The sequence below is a fragment of the Loxodonta africana genome, chromosome 3, assembly GCF_030014295.1.
Source record: "Loxodonta africana isolate mLoxAfr1 chromosome 3, mLoxAfr1.hap2, whole genome shotgun sequence".
Classification (NCBI taxonomy): Eukaryota; Metazoa; Chordata; class Mammalia; order Proboscidea; family Elephantidae; genus Loxodonta; species Loxodonta africana.
The window spans coordinates 35,468,227-35,485,642 of record NC_087344.1 but is presented as its reverse complement, the minus strand read 5'-3'; the positions used below and the strand labels follow the sequence as shown (position 1 = coordinate 35,485,642).

General features: G+C 45.0%; 1 protein-coding gene across 4 annotated transcripts in view; it reads left to right on the top strand.

The window, feature by feature from the left end:
• The window catches only part of GNB1 (G protein subunit beta 1), an 84,050-nt gene that overhangs the window by 64,679 nt on the left and 1,955 nt on the right, over nt 1-17,416 (top strand). For all 4 annotated transcript variants that reach the window (XM_064281108.1, XM_064281109.1, XM_064281107.1 and 1 more), the window contains 7 exons: nt 631-737; nt 4,620-4,683; nt 5,643-5,805; nt 12,497-12,563; nt 14,332-14,533; nt 14,813-15,029; nt 17,213-17,328. In XM_064281108.1, the coding sequence (XP_064137178.1) occupies nt 631-737; nt 4,620-4,683; nt 5,643-5,805; nt 12,497-12,563; nt 14,332-14,533; nt 14,813-15,029; nt 17,213-17,319 (927 nt within the window). In that variant the 3' untranslated portion in view covers nt 17,320-17,328. The remainder of the gene's footprint in view (nt 1-630; nt 738-4,619; nt 4,684-5,642; nt 5,806-12,496; nt 12,564-14,331; nt 14,534-14,812; nt 15,030-17,212; nt 17,329-17,416) is intronic.

Sequence of the window (17,416 nt, the reverse complement as noted above, 5' to 3'; positions counted from 1 at the left end):
GTTGTGATACACACATCCCATTTGTGAGCCTGAAATCATTAATGTCAGATGTTTTGATATGTTGGGGTGAATCTGCAAGTATTTGCATCCAATTTGATGTTGTGAGCGGTAACAGCCCAGGTGTAAATGCTGACTGTTGCCTGGGTTGAAGCCACAGGCAGCATGTCAGCACACATCCATTTTACTACATGGTACAGGGTAGGCTGCGATTTCGAAGAAGAGTACTTTTGTAGGATGGGGAGGAGCCAGGCCTGGGTTAAAAAATGAGACAACAGAGAGGAGGGTAAGGTCAGGTGTGTCTGGCCAGCGCTGCAAGTGTGCTCAGGGGGAGGGGGCGTGGGGAGATGCAAGCTGACTGAAGGGAGGGCAGGTAGTAAGATCAGAGCGCAATAGAGTAGGAGTCATGAACGGGGTCAGGTGCGGAGTGTATGAGATGGGCAGCAGTAAGCAGGGTGGGTCACATAGAAAGCTGGGGTCCTCGAGTCACCCTGGGACTGATCCTGGGATAGAGATAGGGTGGGAATTATGGGTGTGGGGCACTGCCTGAACAGGATGGAGGGGAAGGTAGGATCCTGCTCTGGGATGTGAATTCACTTCATTACAGACTGAGTGTGCAACCTTCTTTTTAAGATCACAAACAACATTGACCCCGTGGGAAGAATCCAGATGCGTACCAGGAGAACGCTGAGGGGGCACCTGGCTAAGATTTACGCTATGCACTGGGGCACAGACTCCAGGTATCTGGGGGCCGGTGGGAGGGGGGATGGTGCCCATGTATCCAAGGGTGGCTTTGTTCTCCTAGGGGAAAATAACCTGAATGCATTTGTTGTCATCGTAAAAGAAAAATTAAGAAGTTGAGTCAGATAATTAAGGAAAACATTGTGTGACTATAACATGCTCTTTTCAAACACCTAACATACTATTTTTAACATGTTTTTTCTTTGAGTAATATTTTTTGTGTTTATCCGTATGGAATTTTCTGCTTGGCTTTTTCTTTTTTCTTGAAATTGTCTGCTTTGGAGTATAAACAACTCGAGAACAAAAGAGTCTATCTTTAGTTTGTTCTATACAGTATCCCGTACAATTCCATATGCAAATGAGAGCTTAGATTATTTTAATGATGGCAGTAGTTAGGAAGAAAACAAAATGTCTTCACTAATCAGTCTGCTTTAGAATTTATAATCTACAGTAGATGATAACCAAGTAGCATGTTGCATTTTGGACTTTGACTCCATTTGTGGGATCATCTATACCTTAATTAGACAGGGCTCCATTCCAGTCAGGCCATATCTGAGGCTGGAAGCGACCTTGGCTCCCCAAGCAAAGTACTGTCCTTTGGCAGCCTAAATTCCAGCTCGTGTGGTCGGGAAGGCCTTGTGCAAAGCTGACCTGAAGGGTGGTCGGTGCTGCTGGAGAAGAGTTGGGTTGTACCAGGAACAAAGGTGTTTGACCAGAGCAGGGGAGCTGTTACGTGGCTTGGGTGAGGTAGAAGGGTCCAGCAGGTGCCGACCACTCAGGGTTCCAGGCCTTTGTGTGTAAGGTTTGAAGTTCAGTCTGGGTCTCAAATGAGAACTATGCTTTAAAAGCCCCACGACTGGAAGAAGAAAAGCCAGTTAGTGGACAAGCAGCTTAGAGTTCAAGATTCTGGATACCCTTCGAGAAAGGGGGAGTGGCACTGGGAGGCCGCCCAGGACGCTGAGGGGTGGTGTTTTGGTCCTGCTCTCATTCTTGACCAGGAGGTGAGTAGCTGTGTACCTGCTTTATGATTGCTCTTCACACTGAACAGTTAGACTTTCGGAGTGTTTTTACGTGGAGGTCCTCTTTCACCATCATAAACAGAAGAAAACAAAACATGAATGGCACTAAGAGGCATTCTGCTGCCATCTAAAATACAACTCTTGTTATCTACTTACCTGGAATAAAAGAAGGAAGGAAACGAAAGACTCAAAGAAGAATCTAGTCTGTAGGACAAATAGTCTACAGGAGCCAGCCTCATCTACTCTGAAACCAGAAGAACTAGATGGTACCTAGCTACCATTACTGACCATTCTAATCAGGTCCACAATAGATGGATCCTGATAGAATGGGAGAAAAATGTGGAACAGAGCCTCAAATTAAAAAAAAAAGATACCTAGTGGCTGGTTGAGACTGGCGGACTTCCCTAGATACTCTTCAGACCTTGAAGAACTAAAACTAACTCTTCAGGTCACCTTGTAGCTAAATAACAAATTGCATTTAAAAAAAATGAGAATGTACATGCATTGCAAAAAATGTGACCAGTGTCACTGAATAATTTATGTAGACATTGTTGAGTGGTCGAATGGGAACCTGAACTGCTGTGTAATCCTTCACTGGAAACAAAATAAAATATTATTTAAAAAAAAAAAAAAAAAGAGGCACTCTGCTCTGCAGAACCTCTTAGGGGTTATTTGTTCTAGATAGCCATGTTTTCTAGATAGGCAGATGTTTCCCTCTTTAGAGTCCAAAACAGGTGTGTTTGTTTTTAATTTTGGATGCACATTTTGCTTAAATCTTCCATTTCCTACCTTCATAAACAAAGGATATTATATAAGATTTCCTTCTTTTCATGACTCAAGGACATAATTAGGAATAGCAGTTATTTTCTTGTATTCGCAAATTCATGGATGCTCTCAAACCATTGGATAATCTTCCAGAACTACAGGAGAGGCCCACAATGATGGGTTTATGTATATATGTGTGTGTAGGTGTATATTATGTATCCATTTATAATATGCTCACCAATGTACTTATAATATATTCGTTTCAACTTAGTAAAATTCTACTTTTTGTAACATTTGAAATTCTCTTGCTAGTCACATGAACTAAAGTTCCTCTCCCCTTTCTAAAGTTCTTCCCATGGCTGCTAACGTATGTTTATACTGAGGGCTGAAATACAACTACACTGCACTAGGTTTGGGAGTAAAATGCAGAGGCTTTAGATGTTTGTACTTCAGCTTCTGCCTTCAGTATCCTGGAGCCTTTTTCTAGGCTTACCTCCTGGCTCTCGTCTCTTTTCTGATGGTGGCCGGCAAGATCATGGATGGATGTGCACGTTGGGGAAAGCTCTAGGAGGCAAAGCAGACCCAGTTGTTGAACAGTTACCTGACCTGGGATTAACAGGCATGTCTTCTCTCACCTTCTGGAAGGATAAATGGGCAGCTTAATGTTTCCTCTTACCCCCTCTGCGAGTCAGCATTATTAAGGCTCTCTAGCCAGGGGCATGTCCGAAGGTGACCTTCCTGGCCTTCCTGGCCCAGGAGGATGAGCCATTGAGCCCCTCTTAGAGCGGCTCTGAAACTCTACTCACAGCCTGGGCCAGGAGACAGAAGTAGAGCTGCAGACGAACGCATATCTTGCGTGGACACAGTTACTGTCGGACTTAGATGCAGGAAGCTGCAGCTGAAAAATAAGGATTGGAGCCTGCACTTAGTTATTTCGTTCTGTAATAAATTTTGTAATGTAGTGTTGAAAAGATTTTTACTCCATGCCAAATTCATTGTCCACTTCTGTTAAAGAAGTTTGTGCTTGGTGCATCGAAACATTAAGTTTTGATCAAAAACATCAGGTTATCAAGGTGATTGGTGTGAGTTTTACCTCCAGCTCTTTATCAGCTTCAAGAAGCCAAGTACACTTATGGTGAAATGCTTCAAACTTATATGTCTTTCAAAAATCTTTGTGTCATTACTTAGCCACACTAACAGATTATCTCTGCATAGAAATGCCAGCAAGCTCTTGTCCCAGCTCTTGAAAGCAGCACTCCTGCAGGCCAGAGTCCCAAGGGCAATGTATGAACTCCCTCTCGCTCACTTTGCTTTCACAGGAACTCACAGTTCCGTGGCCCATTAGTCATGTGCTCCTTTTGCAGCACTTAACTCTACAAGTATGTACAGAGCACCTTCCAACATGCAGATCCCAGACTTAACATAGTAGCCCAGTCACGAAAAACCTTCATGGCATGGGGCTGATCTCTTCTTATGAACCAGGCCTATTCTGCTATAGTTTGTCATCTCTTGACATGGCAAGTGGGAGACCTCCTTATGTCTCTAGGAGTCCTGGATTCCAGTTGTAGCTCAGTCTGGAAAATTTCATGCTTTTTTTTCGGGGTAGGGCGGCTGGGAAGGGGAATGCCTCATGAATTTGGAGTATATTAAAGCTTATTATTCCTTTATGTCCAGGCTTTCTCTGTGTCAGAATGGGACAGAAATTGTACACTAAATATTTTCCCTTCCTTTGACTCTTGAAAGATCTGTGTTGTCTCAAGTTTTATTTATAATGAAAAGAAACCAAAGAAGCAGATATGAGAAGTCGTCGCCCATCTTGGCTAACAGAGGGATTGGCCTTGGCGATTGAGGCTACATTCAGAGCCCAGCACTCTTGAGTCTGAACTATTATCTCTGAGAATATTTTCTTTCACGCTCGGAGAGTTGGTCTAACATTTAAAACTTTTTTTTGCTTAAAAATAAGTATGCTTTGTCACAAGCCGAAGAAACCCTGAAGCACACATTGGAAGTCTCTGGATTTGTAATTTTCACTTGTTGCCTTTGTATGAGTTCTCTGTTTCGGCGGTACTGATATGTTTGCTTTGGTCTTTCCTCCAGGCTGCTAGTTAGTGCCTCACAGGATGGCAAACTTATCATCTGGGATAGCTACACCACCAACAAGGTAAGGGACTGCACAATCCCTTCCTTGAGAGAACCCCGGACATGGTGGGTTCTCTAACTCTGCATTCATCTGCGCTATAACATAGAATACAGGGTAGGGCAGGGGATCACGGTGAGCTGTTTTTTAGTAGAAAAGTCATACGGGTGAGGTAGACACCGGATCATGTGCCTGGCAGACCTTCCTATCCCTTCTAATGGACCAGGCACAATTCTGCTGTGGTTTGTCATCTCTTGACAGAGAGGTGGGAGGTGAGTACCTCCTTAGGTTCCTGGGAGACTCGGATTCTAGTTCTAGCTCAGCCTGGGAAGTTTTATATGTTTTATTCATACATCGTAGAAATACAACTTTTTTAGTTATTAATTTTACAAAAAATTTGAGAAACGTTATTTGAAATATCAGTTGTTAGATTCTTTTTGAAATTGAATCCAAAGTTGTATCATATTAAATGAAAAAGCACGTCATTGGCTCAAACATACGTAAAAGATCAAACTCATTTGTATTTTACTAGAGAACCCTAAATGTGTGCCCGAGATTGCGGTACTGACAGGGAGGTGTGTGGCAGGATCGGTGATCATAGTGTCCAGTTTGGTTGCTTCAGTAAAATACTTTGTATTTTAAATGAATTTACAGCCGCTTTGACCAACCATGGACGTGTATTCCTGTTAGTGTGCAGCTGTGATCAGGAGGCAGTGCTGCCCTAGCTGAAGTGTCTGCCTAACCTTAAGGTGTCACTTTAAGAAAATTTAAATTGGTGTTTCCATATGCAGCACTGGATTTTCAATTCACTTGTTCTGCCATCTGGCCATATGTATAAATGAGTCTCAAAGTAATGTCGGCCCTTATTTTGCCCTCTCACCTCCTGTGGAAATAAAGTTGGAGACTAGAGATGAAATTGTTGCATTGGTAGTTAAAAATCTGAACCTGATCGTATTTGCATCACCTGTGCTCCTGTCCCTTAGGTCCATGCCATTCCTCTGCGTTCCTCTTGGGTCATGACCTGTGCGTACGCCCCTTCTGGGAACTACGTGGCCTGCGGTGGCCTCGATAACATCTGCTCCATTTACAATCTCAAAACTCGTGAAGGGAATGTACGTGTGAGCCGTGAGCTGGCCGGACACACAGGTACACATCACATTGTCATTAATAACCTTAAAGTCATGCATGCTGTTGACCTGGGGTGCACTCTGTGCTTTGGCCACTTAACCACTTCCCAATAATTATTTAATCAGATTAGTTCAGTGAAAAGCCTCTGGGTAGGAGTGATGCAGTGGCTTTAACTTCCATGTCTGAGGACCGAGCCCTTGGGTCACTCCCTTAGGAGCTGGCAAGAGCCACCTTCATTTTTACATTCACACATATACAGTTCCATCTGCTGCCTTGCCCTCAGCCATCTCCCACTTTGAGCGCCTTTCCCCAGGGATTTCCTCATTGAAATATACACACGTGCCCATCCATGCACATGCACTCTGACTTCGTATCAAGTACTTGCTTGCTGCGCCAAGGGGGCAGAGTAGAGTCCTGTGGGCTGTTGGGAGTTCTTTTGGATATAACCAGCTTTACATGTTGAGTGGTATATCATTTTGCCAGGATTTAACTTACTTATGGCACTAGTTATTTATAAGAAAAGGTGTAGTTTTTCCGAAAAAGGAGATTCCATCCTAATATTTTACTTCTATAGCTATATTCTTAGTTCTCAAAAATTCTGTCCCTCAGTATTTTTTTGTCAAGATTCCACTAGGTTCACCTACTTCATGTGTAAAAAAGAAGCTATCATAATGAATAGACAGTACTGCTTTTGACACCAGTGAAGTAGTCTGTTGGAGAAGTTAATTTTGGCCAGATAAGAGTATATCCTCTATCACTGCAGAAACGGGAGCCTGCATGCTGCCTGCATGTCGTCAATTTCTGCTCTTCTCTCCTTCCGTCTACTTATTCTGGGGTTGCTTTCTTCTGAATTTTCTAGCTTTTTAAGGTTGAAACCTTAAGCCACGGATTTTAGACCTTTCTTGTTTTCAAATATAAGCAGTTGTAGCTATAAATTTCCCTCTGAGCATGGCTTTAACTACATCCCCCAGATTTTGATATATTTTAATTATCATTCCATGTGAAATATTTTCAATTTCCCTTGTGATTTCTGGTTTGATTCATGGGTTGTTTAGAAGTATGTTGTTTAATTGACAAACATTTGAAGTTTTCTTAGATAACTTAATGTTACTGATTTCTAATTAAACGCCATTGTGTTAGAGGACAGACGCATTCTGTGTCATTTCAGTTCTTCTGAGTTTATTGAAACTTGTCTTTATGGGGCAAAAGATCTGTGGTGGTACGCATCCATGGATAATGGAGATCTGCAGCTATGGGGTGGGGGGCTGTCCTCATACATATGTTAGTTAGATCGAGGTTTTTAGTGGTTTATTTCTATGAATTGCTAAGATAAGATAAAAAAAAACAGGGATGTTAAAATCTATGATTTATGGGTTTGTCAATTTCTCCCTTTAATTCTGTCCATTTTTCTTCGAATATTTTGAACTCTGTTAGTAGGGAAACACACATTTATGATTGTTGTGTTTTCCTGATGAATTCACCTTGTCATTATGAAATGTTTGTCTTTATCTCTGGTAGTGATTCTTTCTCTTAGAATTTCCTTCATCTGGTACTAGCATAGCCATACAGCCTTCTCCTGCAGCTTCCATGGGAAGTTTTTTTTCCATGCATTTACCTTCAGCTTAACTCTTGTTTTCGTATTTAAAGTGAAGCTTTTGTAGACAGCATATAGTTTTTTATCCATTCGCAAAGTTTCTGACTTTTAAATAGTGTTTAGCTCATTTCTATTTCATGTAAGATTGATTTAGTTGAGTTAGGCCACTTTCAGTTTGTCCCTTCTGTTTTTGTGCTTCAGCTCCTCCTTTTCTGTCTTGTTTTGGATTCCTTGAATGGTTTTTAGAATTCTGTGATGTAGTGGTTGATTTTATTGTGCTTGTCTGCTAACCAAAATGTTGGTGGTTTGAACCCACTCAGCAACTCCACTGGGGGAAAAGACCTGGCGATCTTCTTCCCTAAAGATCACAGCCTAGAAAACCCTGAGGTAGTTGTACTCTGTCACATGGAGTCACTGTGAGTTGAAATTGACCAGCAGCACCTAATAACAACATTGGCTTTTCAGGAAAGCCTCTGCATTTTTTTTTTTTTTTTTAGTGGTGGATCTAGGGATTACAGTGTACATAATAATTTTTTGTGATCCACTGAGAGTTCGTATTGTACCGACTCATATATAATAAAAGAACCTTGTATTATAAAGGCCCGTTTTCTACTCCCCTCAACTCTTTCATGTGTGTTTATTACATCTGCATGTGTTATAAGCCCCCACAATACAGAACCTTTTACATTTTCTCAGGTATTTACTATTTCTAATGTTCTTCATTTCTTCCTGATATGAATTTTCTTCTGGCTCCCCTTCAGCCTACAGAACTTGTTTAGCATTTCCCACAGTTAGTGCAGTGCCCTGTTGGCGCAGTGGTTAAGAGTTGGACTGCTAACCAAAAGGCCGGCAGTTCAGATCCACCAACCACTCCTTGGAAACCCTCTGGGGCAGTTCTGCTCTGCCCTATAGGGTCAGCATGAGTCAGAATCGGTGGCAGCAGGCTTAGTTTTTGGTATAGTTAGTGCAAGCCTGCTGACAGTGAATTCTCTTGACCTGAAAATGTTTATTTTACCTTTCTCCTTGCTGGATATTTTTGCTGGATATAGAATTGTGTGTTGACTTTTTTTTTTTTTTTCTTTTAACACTTTAAAGATTTTTCTCTGGTTTTTAGTAATTTGACTGTGATGTGCCTAGGTGTGATTTTCTTTGTATTTATTGTACTCGGACATCTTGAATGTGTAAATTTGTGACTTTAACCAAATTTGGAAAATTTCAGGCCATTTTTTGCCAATGTATTTTTTGTTCCATAGTTTCTTCTTCTTTTGGTACTTCACTTAGATGTGTTGTTATTGTTCTGTTGGTCCCTGTGTCTCTGATTTCTTCAGTCTCGTGCTTCTTCAGACGCGATTATTTCCAATGGTCATTTGACTTCTATCTTCTCCAACCTACTGTCAGGGCCATCAAATGAATTCTTGATGTCAGACATTCTGTTTTTCAGTTCCAGAATTTCCATTTGATTTGTTTTTATTTGCATCCTTGAGCATAATTGTAATAAACGAAACCCAAACCCGTTGCCATGGAGTCGATTCTGACTCATAGTGACCCTACAGGACAGGGTAGAACTGCCCCACAGGATTTCCAAGGCTATAAATCTTTACAAACGCAGACTGCTACATCTTTTTCCCTCAGAGCAACTGGTGGGTTTGAACCACCAACCTTTCAGTCAGCAGCTGAGTGCTTAACCACTGTGCCACCAGGGCTTCTTATAATTGTAATAGCTACCTTTGAATTTCCTGTCTGCTAACTCCAGTTTCCAGACCTCTTGGGGTTGGTGTTTGTGGGTTATCTTTTCTCTTGGATATGGGTAACCTTTTCCTGTTTCTTAGTATATCTAGTAATTTTGAATTGTGTCATGGACGTTGTGAATGTTATGTTGTATGGGCTCTGGGTTCTGTTCTCCTCAAATGTTGGTGTTGGTTAAGTTTTCTCAGACACTCAACTGCTGTTGCTCTGTGTGGGCAGCAGCAGCAGTCTCCGACTGTTGCTTTACCATTAGCTGGGCTGTTCGTACCTGCCTGCCATTCACCTGTGTAGTTTTGACATCGGGTGGATAGTTGGGCTGTTAAATGCATAAGTGAGGTTCCCTTTCTGTGGTCTACCCGTTGGGTTTTCTCCTCTCACTTTCCAGCTGCTGTGGTTGGCCAGAACTCTGGCTTTCACAACACCCAGGCTGCAGGGCTCCTGTCTGAGCTGTGACTGCAAGCTCTTGAAACCGAGGCCATGCACAGGGGCCCTCACTAAATGCCTTTTTTCTTCCATGTGTAGATTCCCCTCAGTTTCCATCTGCTTTTGACGGTTTCCAGTGCCTTCAGGTGTTTGTGTTTTACAGTTTGTCCACAGCTTATAGTTGTTTCCTGTGGAAAAGTTGCTCCTATCACTGGGAGCCACTGCTCCACTCGGGAAGCTGGGTCACTGCCTGAGCCTTACCCGATGCTGTACACACTTCAGAAACCACCTTGGTTACAGTCCTGATGACTTGACAGCTTTTAAAACAATAACATTTTAATGTTTAGCTGTCTCTTGTATTTTAATCAGATTCAGCGTATCTCCATTGACGTTTGATTAAAGGCTGTGCTGTTGGATCTGTTAACACATCAGAGTATTTGTGTGTTGAAACGAAAGTTGTGCTAGAGAGCATGCTTCAATTTTTTTCCCTCAGTATTTCATGAAATTTTAGTTCTTGTGAGTTTTTTTTTTCTAAGACAGGCCTCTTAAGAGTTTTTGTGGCCTTCTTTAGACATAATACATAACTTTTCAACTTAGGATTAAGATTTGATAAACTTAAAACAGAGCCTAGCAAGAGGGGAAAGGTGTGAGGGGTTCGTGGTTTGGACAGATTCAATGATCTGCTGCTTTCGTCTTGTTCAGGCCTTAGTTAATGTTCGTCTCTTAGGGCATCTTCTCCCTGATCCAGTTCAAACTGGTATTTTGTACAGGGAATAGTAACACTGACTAAGGAGACCTACGTCACGGCTGGGGAGAACAGATTGAATGTGTGCTGTACGAGTAGGGCGCAATCATTTATAATTGACGAAAGAGTGATTAGTCCTGAGCATTTGCCCTCTAAGGGTGGGACTCATTGTTAAGCATGGTTGAGAAGTCTTCTTGTAGAATCTTAGAAACTCGGTTGCACAGAAAACAGTTCTTCCCCAAGATACTCACAGCGGCCTTCCCAGCTCTTTCCTGTCCCTCTCTGACGGTGTGCCGGGGCATCGTTTACAGGAAGATGAGACCGTTGGTAATCAATTGGTTGTTACTCTTGTTTCCATAAACGAAAAGCCCGTATGGAACAAACAGAAGCTTCTTTCTCTAGAGCCTGCTACCCAGGTTTTGGAAACACTTTAGCAGCACTTCAGAGAAAACATCAGATGGGCTGTCTTGTTGGTGTTTTGCCTTTTAAGATTCTTTCTTAAAATATAAAGAATCCCTCTGAATATGGCTAATTGAATGAAATCACATTGATTGGAATGAAATATTTATCTAATCATAAAATCATTACATGTAGAATAAAACTTCCAAGTTCTGTTTTGATGACAGTAGTAATTAGAAAGGTATTAGATTATAATTGAGAAAGTATTAACTCCCTCTTGTTAGGTGCCATCGAGTCATTTTCAACTCACAGCAACCTCATGTGACAGTAGAATTGCCCCATAGGGTTTTCTAGGCTGTAATCTTTATGGAAGCAAATCACCAGGTCTTTCTCCTCTGGAGCCTCTGGGTGAATTTGAACTGCCAGCCCTTCAGTTAGCAGCCAACTGCTTAACCGTTGTACCACCAGGCCCGTTATTAACTCCCTAATAGCCCTTATTTTAATAACAAGAATATCTGACCTACCCTCGGAGGTTGTTCTCAAAGCAGACACCTAGGGATAACGGACAATAATTGACACTTGTCTTAGAGGTTTCTTTTTTCCTAAATCTCACATTGCAAAGGTAGACACATTCTCCCTTTCTGAGAATATTCTGGTCAAGATGGCCACAGATCCATAAACGTTCTGATCAGGAGTGTAGCAGAGGTCTTCAGTACTGCCTTTTAATAGCCCGCTGGCATTCAGCTCTTGACAGTACACACTGTGGTAACCAAACCTTCATTTTCCCGGAGTTTGTCCCTATAGTCAGAAGCTGAATATCTGTGTGTGTGTGTGTGCGTGTGCGCGCGCACACATGCGCACGTGTGTGTGCATAGGTCCTCAGGTGATGCAAATGGTTAAGCACTTGACTACTAGCTAGAAGGTTGGCTGTTTGAACGCACCCAGAGGCACCTTGGAAGGAAGACAGGCCTGGCAACCTGTTTGCTGAAAGGTCACAGTCTTGAAAACCCTGTGGAGCAATTTTACACTGCATACCTGGGGTCACCGTGAGTCCAAATTGACTCAGTGGCACCTAACAGCAACAACCCCGCTTTCTAGGACCAGATTGGCCTCACTTTCTGCACCCCAGGCCCAGGTGTGCCCCTTTCTAGCTGGCCTCTGAAGCATCTCATGGTTAGACTTTCCGCCACTACTTCCCAGAAACCAGGCCGCCCAGAGCGCTGTTGCTTCTATCCCAGACACAGCCCTTTAATCTGAGCTGCTGCCCTCCTTCTTCTCTGCTCTGCCTTCCCTCGGCGCCTCTCCGTTCCCCTGGACTCTTGCAGCCTTGTCCTGTGCCAGGCCGCACCTCCCTCACTCTGCTGACCACCTCATGAGACCCACCCAGCCATTCACCCCCACTGTTCTGGGACTGAGCTGTACCACCTCTGGTGGGACCACCACAAGGCCTTCCAAGCTGTGTCTCTAGCCTTTGTGGCTGCCATGCTCCAGAGCCTTTTGTTCAGGGCGCCTTCCTTATCACACTCTGCAGGCTATGGGGGTGGGGGTGGTGGTGATCCCACTACTCTAGCACAGGTTCAGCACACAGAAGACTGCCACCAGGAGGGCATGTGTTTTCACCTGCAGTATCGCACACACTCTCCTGGCAAATGTGTTTATTTTTCATCGACAAGGTACCCAGATTGGTCTTAACCTGGATAAGTTCTCTGTGTGTTCATTTTGCCGACATAGTTTTTATGTTTACAAGAGTGTAGCACCAGGCCTGCTGGGTGTGTTCCTCATTTGGGTCTCCTGTTTGCCAGGTTACCTGTCTTGCTGCCGCTTCCTGGACGACAATCAGATCGTCACCAGCTCTGGAGACACCACCTGGTGAGTAGCTGGGCAGAGTAGGCAGCGTGTGGTCCTCTGCCTGGTGGCGGTGGCTCCTCTCACCTCCACTCACACTGTGGCCTGTAGGTTCGTTAGGAGAATCCGGGTGAGGTGTGGGAAACAGGTTCTTGACATGGTTTGGGCCATCTTTAATTTCCCATAGCCTAAAGATCTTAAATGCAAAGCAGCAGTGAATGATGAAGGCGGTTACTGTACTATTTTTAGATTTTAAAGCTCAAAGTTTAGTTTCGAACAATTAAGAACTGCCATACAGATCTCTAAACCACAGTTGTGTGCGAAATACTTTTCTCTTTTCTCCTGTTCAGGTGACGGCCCTCTGGGGGAGTGGGGTACACTTTACCTATCTGTCACTCCTGTGGTCTCATGGTCTTGTCAGTGCCAAGCATGGCTAAAAATAGAATTTCAGGTGTCACAATTTCAGATGAATTCTATCAGGTTTCTTAAATTTTAGAGTGTCTTCACCTTACTAACAGATGTGGAAGCCCACTGCAATAAGCTCTAGAGTGTTCTCACGTGTTGCACCAGGGCACATCATTTGGAGGACCAGGTAGTTATTTATGAGACAAATTTTAGATGCAGGCTGCCCTGGTGGGGTTTTTTGGTCTTTTGGTGGCGAAGAGTTATGGGGCAGCTGTGGGGCAGTGCTAGGAGCACCTGACGGTACAGGGGTTCTGTTCCTATGCCCAGTGGCTGGGCACTGGCTCCCTTCTCTCCCACTCATCAGCAGGGGGGCTTGTTAAAGTGCTTTTTTGTTAAAATTTCATGGATTCACAAAAGATGACAACACAGACTGTCAGTCTTCGAAAGAATTTCTTATCACAAGATGTTTTAGAAGCTATTTGTTTATAATAATTGCTTCAGGATTCAGGAATGCTTTGCTACCTTTCCTGGCCCCTCAGGCCTAGAAGGGCCTTGGGGAGGAGCCCCATGGGAGTTGAGATGACACAGTTGGTGTGGCTGTGTTTGGGCACAGGGCAGGCCAAGCCAGAGCCCATGGGGCGAGTGGTGTCGTGAAATTATAAATGGTGTTGCTCTCTGCAGTTGAAGTGCAAAGACTCCGGCTGAGTTGTGGCCCTTTGAGTGACTTTTAAACAGCAGCTCCTGCTCTGGCCAAGTGCCATTGACATCTCATCTGTATACCCATGCGGTACCATTAACGAAACCCTGGCGGTGTAGCGGTTAAGTGCTACAGCTGCTAACCAAAGGGTCAGCAGTTCGAATCCGCCGCCAGGCGCTCCTTGGAAACTCTATGGGATGGTTCTACTCTGTCCTATAGGGTCACTATGAGTCGGAATTGACTTGACAGCACTGGGTTTTTTTAGTACTGTTAAGGCAGTGGTTCCAGCTCGCAGCCATAAAGTGGCAGCTGTTCTCCTGTCTGTGAGCCCAAGGAGGCAGCAGACCCTCAGAACGCTCTGGGCCCTTGTTTGCCTAGAGATGTCTCCATATCCAACGCCTCCTCTCTGCGGCACCATCTCCAGGGCGTGTGCTCCATTAGGAGGTGCTTGAAGCAACATAGAGATCACAGTAACCTCTAACTTCTAAGCTTATGGTTGTATACTCATGCATATGTACCGGTTCGTTTTGTTTTTTGTTTTGTTTTCCTTCTAAGTGAAGTTATTACACATTTGAGTATAAGTAAAAGCTCAGAGGATTGGTGAATTCTCGGTAATTCTGGAGTTAAGTTTGTCCCGTGAGTGGTTGTTTCGAAGGTGCATCTGATGCCCTGTTCTCTGCTCCTGCCCAGTGCGCTGTGGGACATAGAGACTGGCCAGCAGACGACCACGTTCACGGGACATACCGGGGACGTCATGAGTCTGTCCCTCGCTCCAGACACCAGATTGTTTGTCTCTGGTGCTTGTGACGCTTCGGCCAAGCTCTGGGATGTGCGAGAAGGGATGTGTCGGCAAACTTTCACTGGCCATGAGTCTGACATCAATGCCATCTGTGTAAGTGCTGTTGCCACAGTTTGGGGGTCCTGTGGTCTGGGGGCAGGAACGCTCCTTCTTCTGCTCTGCTAGTGACCTAACCCACTTCCAGGAGCTACACTGTCCATCTTTAAGAGACTTCTGGGCTGGGTGCTCCTCTTCCCCCTTCTCTGCAAACACAGTGTACAGATGGCTAATCTTTTCCTACCATACCTGCCACAGTCATACCGTCGAGCACCACACTGCCAGTGTTCCTGTTTGGGCATTTACACATTGTGTTGATTTGCTTTCTCTTTCTAGTTCTTTCCAAATGGCAATGCGTTTGCCACCGGCTCAGATGATGCTACCTGCAGGCTGTTCGACCTCCGTGCAGACCAGGAACTCATGACGTACTCCCACGACAACATTATCTGCGGGATCACCTCTGTCTCCTTCTCCAAGAGCGGGCGCCTCCTCCTTGCTGGCTACGACGACTTCAACTGCAATGTCTGGGACGCACTCAAGGCCGACAGGGCTGGTAGGTGACCCTTGGGGCTCTCCATGGCTCCCGACACTTCTGGCAATGCCTGCCAGCATGGATACAACTCGTGTAGCTGAATGTTTGGTTTGTATCAGTGGGGCTGTAGCCAAGTAAGCCTGCAGGCCCATGGTGTGGCCTGCAGCTGGTGTAATCGCAGCCCCCCGCATGTTCCCACTTAAAGTATGTGGGCAGGGGAGCGTGCACCCCTCCGGAGCCAGCAGCCAAGTCACTCAGCGCCGGGCAGCTCTGTGACCTGTGACACCTGCCCTGTGACCTGTGACGCCTGCTATGTGACCTGTGACGCCCCAGCTACAGGGCCCATTGTATGACTCTGACAACTGAGTATGGCATGCAGCAGGGGACATGCCGTTGGCATAAATGTGGAAGGGTTTTATCTCATTGATTTCAAAGGGGTCTCCTGGCCTAAGTTATGTTTAATTTCTAGTATCAGCCTAAGTCACAGTGGCCCTCCATTTCCACGCCCTCTTTAGAGCTGAGCACTGTCCCAAGAGAGAGTAAGTGGGGGGTCTCTGACCAGCACACACTATGTGATTTTTGGTTTTCACTTGCTTGCGTTATGACCTTATATTCACCTCAGATCTGAATATTGAGTTTTGGTCCATTTCTTAATGGTCCATAAGATTGCCGGGAAGGTATGCAAGCAGACCCCAAAATTCACCCATGATTTAGTCGTGAAAGCTGAGCGTTGAGAAGTTGCCAAGACCAGGGCTGTACATGTGGGGCCTTTGCCTCATGGCTGAGCTCACCAATCGGATGATTTCCAGGTTTGACATTGAGGTCTCTTGTTTCCCATCACTGTTCTTACCCATTTGCTGCTCGTGTTTTTACGATCACTGAGCTCCCCTACTTTAACATACACCGTCCTCACAGGAAACACCCCACCCCAGGAAGCAAACAAACTGAGGTGTCAGGTCACAGCATTGGTACTTAAGAGGGCCAGGCTTGAACCCGGTATCTGGCTGCAGCAGGGATGTTCTGGGCCACCATTTGGCACATCTGTCCCTGCTATCAGGAGTGACCCTAGAAAGGGCAGTGGGTGCAGAGAGCACCCAGGTGATGGCTCAGGGACTGTGGGTGCAGGCTGTGCCCATGCGACACTCGGGCAGGTTACTGTAGCATGCCACTTGTTGTCGTGTGTGTTGATGTGTATCAAAGCATGGGTCACACAAAACCTGAGAACTTTGTATGTGAAAGATGACATTTGGGCACTTGAATTTGAAAACATTGGCCCCCATCGAGTCAGCAGGCTTATTGGTCCTGGGGGTAAATGGGGAGAGTGACTCTGGTCCTTGGGGCACCTCACAGGACTCCACATTTCCCAGCGGGTGCTCCTCCCCTGTTTGTTGAACTCCCTGCCGTTTGCTCTGTTCCTTCTCTCAAAGCTGCAGTATCAGTGCCGAGGAGAATGGAAACCCCTAGGCCTCCCTCAGACCAGGAGCTCTGAGTCAGCCCCTTGCTCCTGTGGCTAATGAGTATAGGGGCTGAAGGAGGGTGTCTGTGACATTAGCCCTCCAATTCCTCTGACCCAGAGATGAAGGTACTGGCTGATAGTATCCAAGGGAAGGTTATCAGAAGTTTAAGTGGTGGGCATGCCCCGGGTGCAGGCTCACTGCAGGGTGCCTGTCCCTCACCTCTGGATCTAGGCCTGTGCTAGCCCCAGGCATATGCTGGGTTGTAAACGGCTTTGAAATGGAGTGATTTTGATTTTTTGATGATGGCTTTTGTTCCATTTTTTAGATAAGTTTCTTACATCTTGAGTGCTTAGAAGTCAGTATAGGAGGGCTCCAAGTTATTTACACTTCTCTGTGTGTGTGTGCTCCTTTGAATTCCTTATCACCCTACTGTCTTACAGCACATTTGTTACCAGGTTCTTCAGTATATTTTTGTTTTTTTCAAATATGTTCCTGTGGCTGTAGGCCACAGTATTTTTAAGAGAGGATCATATTAACCCTCCTCACCTTGAACAAGATGGGCAATCACAGTGCTCCCGTGGGATTTCCACATGGAACATTTCTCTCCCTTCTTGGTCTCCTTTCCTTGGTGATTGAGGCATTATGGGACTTGACTGCTAGAAACTGAGCTCTTTTTCTGTCATAGCATCCCCATATGTGAGACTTACCTGAGCCATTGGAGTGATTGTGCTGTGGCTTGCTCCCCAGGTGTCCTGGCTGGGCATGACAACCGTGTCAGCTGCCTGGGGGTGACCGATGATGGCATGGCTGTGGCGACGGGGTCCTGGGACAGCTTCCTCAAGATCTGGAACTAACGCCAGCAGGTAGGGAATGGCCCGTGTGGCTTCCCAAGTGTGGCTCTGTGTACTTGCTCACACCTCAGCTTTTCATTACATGTGATTTGTGAGATTC